Raw genomic sequence first — 1901 nt, forward strand, 5'->3', positions numbered from 1 at the left:
CCCCGGCGCTGCGCCGAGGCGCCGGGGCCCCCGCGGGGCCGCCCCGCCCGCCGCCATCTTGTCCCGCCGCCCCTCACCTGAGTAGCTCATGATGGCGGCGCCGCTGCCGGCCGCCGCCTCCTGCGCGAGACGGTAACGGCGGCGCGCCGGCCCCGCCTCCCGACCCCATTGGCCGCGCCGCTCTCGCCTCCTCCACTCTCATTGGGCGATTGGCGCGCGCGGCCCGCCCCCGCGCCGCGGTCATTGGCTGCACCTAGCAAGGGCTCGCGCGTTCCATTGGCTGCCGACGGCCGTCGTTCACCGTCCCTCTTGCATTCCATAGGGCACTCTGGGTGCCAATCGGCCGCCGCCTCGGCTCCCAGTGGCAGATGCAGATGGCAATCAAATGAGTGCTGGCTGCTCATTGGCCAAGGGTTGGCTCGTTCCTCAATGGCCCCGGCGAAGCCGAGCGATGATTGGSTGTCATGGCTGTCAGCTCATGAGAAGGCGGTACCATTACTGCAGTGGTCTCTGATTGGTAAGCCGGGACAGGGCGGGGCCCAATGACGTGACAGCTCCGCCGCGAGACTCTAGTGCCATAGCGCCCCCCCCCGCCCGATAAAACCCCGTCCCTCTACGGGCCCCCAGGAAGGCCAAACCTCAYGGGAGCGCGAAACTACGGCGCCGCACGAGCGACCCCTCTTCGCCCCGCCCCTTCGCGTCGCTGCCATTGGTTGCCCGCGGGGAGACCCCGCCCCTGCCCGCGCGGAGTGTCACGTGGGCGCGCGCGGGCGTGAACACGTGGGCGCCCGCAGCCCCGGGCCTGTGCACACGCGTGTGCAAGCGCCACGCACCGGCACCGCTCTGGGCAGGGCAGCGAGGGCGCCTAGGCGGGCGCACGAGCACCTGCGCAACGCCTGGACGAGCCTGTGCACACGCGCGTGCACCGTGTCCACATTCGGCGCCCTGGGTGCACACGCGTGTGCACGCTCACGGCTGTGAGCAGCCCTGAGTATGCACGCGGGTGTGCGCGAAATGCACGTCCATTAGCCCATGTGCACGGGAGCGGGTGCACGTGCAATACCGCTGCGTTAGCAAGCCCATGTGCACACGCGCGTGCCTGTGCACACCTGTGACAGCGCTTGGTGAAGATGCACACGCGTGTGCACGGGGGACGTGACTGCATTCCCTCCCCCCGCCCCGTGCAAACAGAAGGTGAGCGCACATGCTTACCTGCAACACACGCTACGCCCGGCTGCGTGCGCGCAGGCACGTGCACACACACGTGCACGCACACGCGTGTGCAAATAGCCTCCAGCCCAGCCCCAGCCTCCCCCAACTCCAAACCAGAGTGTTTCCAGAAGAATTTAATCTAATGTACATATTCCCGGGTACATCGATAACCAGAATATGCCCAATGAAAAAAAGGGGGAGAAAAAACAAAAACAAAACCAAAAAAAAGAAAAAAAAATTACAGTTAAAAGGTAAATTCCCTCCAAGCTGCGCTCCGAGCTCGGGCCTTCAAATAAAAATGAATGCTCCTTATTTCTACCCAAAACTAGAGTTAAAAAAGTTGCCGGGGAGAAGGGGGAAAGGGAGGGAAGGGCGACGCGGCTAGGCATAAAAAGCAACGGCGAGCGGGGCTGCGGGGAGAGGGAGGGGGGAAAAAAAGAAAGAGAAAGAAAAAAATTAAGGATCCGAATCGTCCCGCTCTGGGAAAGCCGCTTCCCGTCGCTCGCGGCCCTTCCGCTCGCCGATCCCCCCTGCCTCGTTTTGTGCCCCCCCTCCCCAAAATCCCACGCTGGGAGGGAACCGGCAGCGGCTTTTTTTTGTTTGGGCCGGCGGGAAAGGGGGAAAAGGGGGGGGGGGCAACATGCAACCCGGCAAACGACGGACTCCGACGCCTGGGGGGGTGGTGGTGT

General features: G+C 64.2%; 2 protein-coding genes across 2 annotated transcripts in view; both read right to left on the reverse strand.

Moving 5' to 3' along the window:
- AKAP8L (A-kinase anchoring protein 8 like) overlaps nucleotides 1-184 on the reverse strand; it is a 14423-nt gene extending 14239 nt beyond the window's left edge. The window contains exon 1 of the mRNA XM_085317054.1: nucleotides 78-184. Within this exon, the coding sequence (XP_085173180.1) occupies nucleotides 78-90 (13 nt within the window). The 5' untranslated portion in view covers nucleotides 91-184. The remainder of the gene's footprint in view (nucleotides 1-77) is intronic.
- A 311-nt stretch (nucleotides 185-495) lies between these two features.
- WIZ (WIZ zinc finger) overlaps nucleotides 496-1901 on the reverse strand; it is a 50931-nt gene continuing 49525 nt past the window's right edge. Inside the window, exon 13 of the mRNA XM_085317038.1 lies at nucleotides 496-510. Within this exon, the coding sequence (XP_085173164.1) occupies nucleotides 496-510 (15 nt within the window). The remainder of the gene's footprint in view (nucleotides 511-1901) is intronic.

The sequence above is a fragment of the Rhea americana genome, unplaced genomic scaffold (assembly GCF_003343005.1).
Source record: "Rhea americana isolate MKP2758 unplaced genomic scaffold, rheAme1 scaffold_488, whole genome shotgun sequence".
Lineage (NCBI taxonomy): Eukaryota > Metazoa > Chordata > Aves > Rheiformes > Rheidae > Rhea > Rhea americana.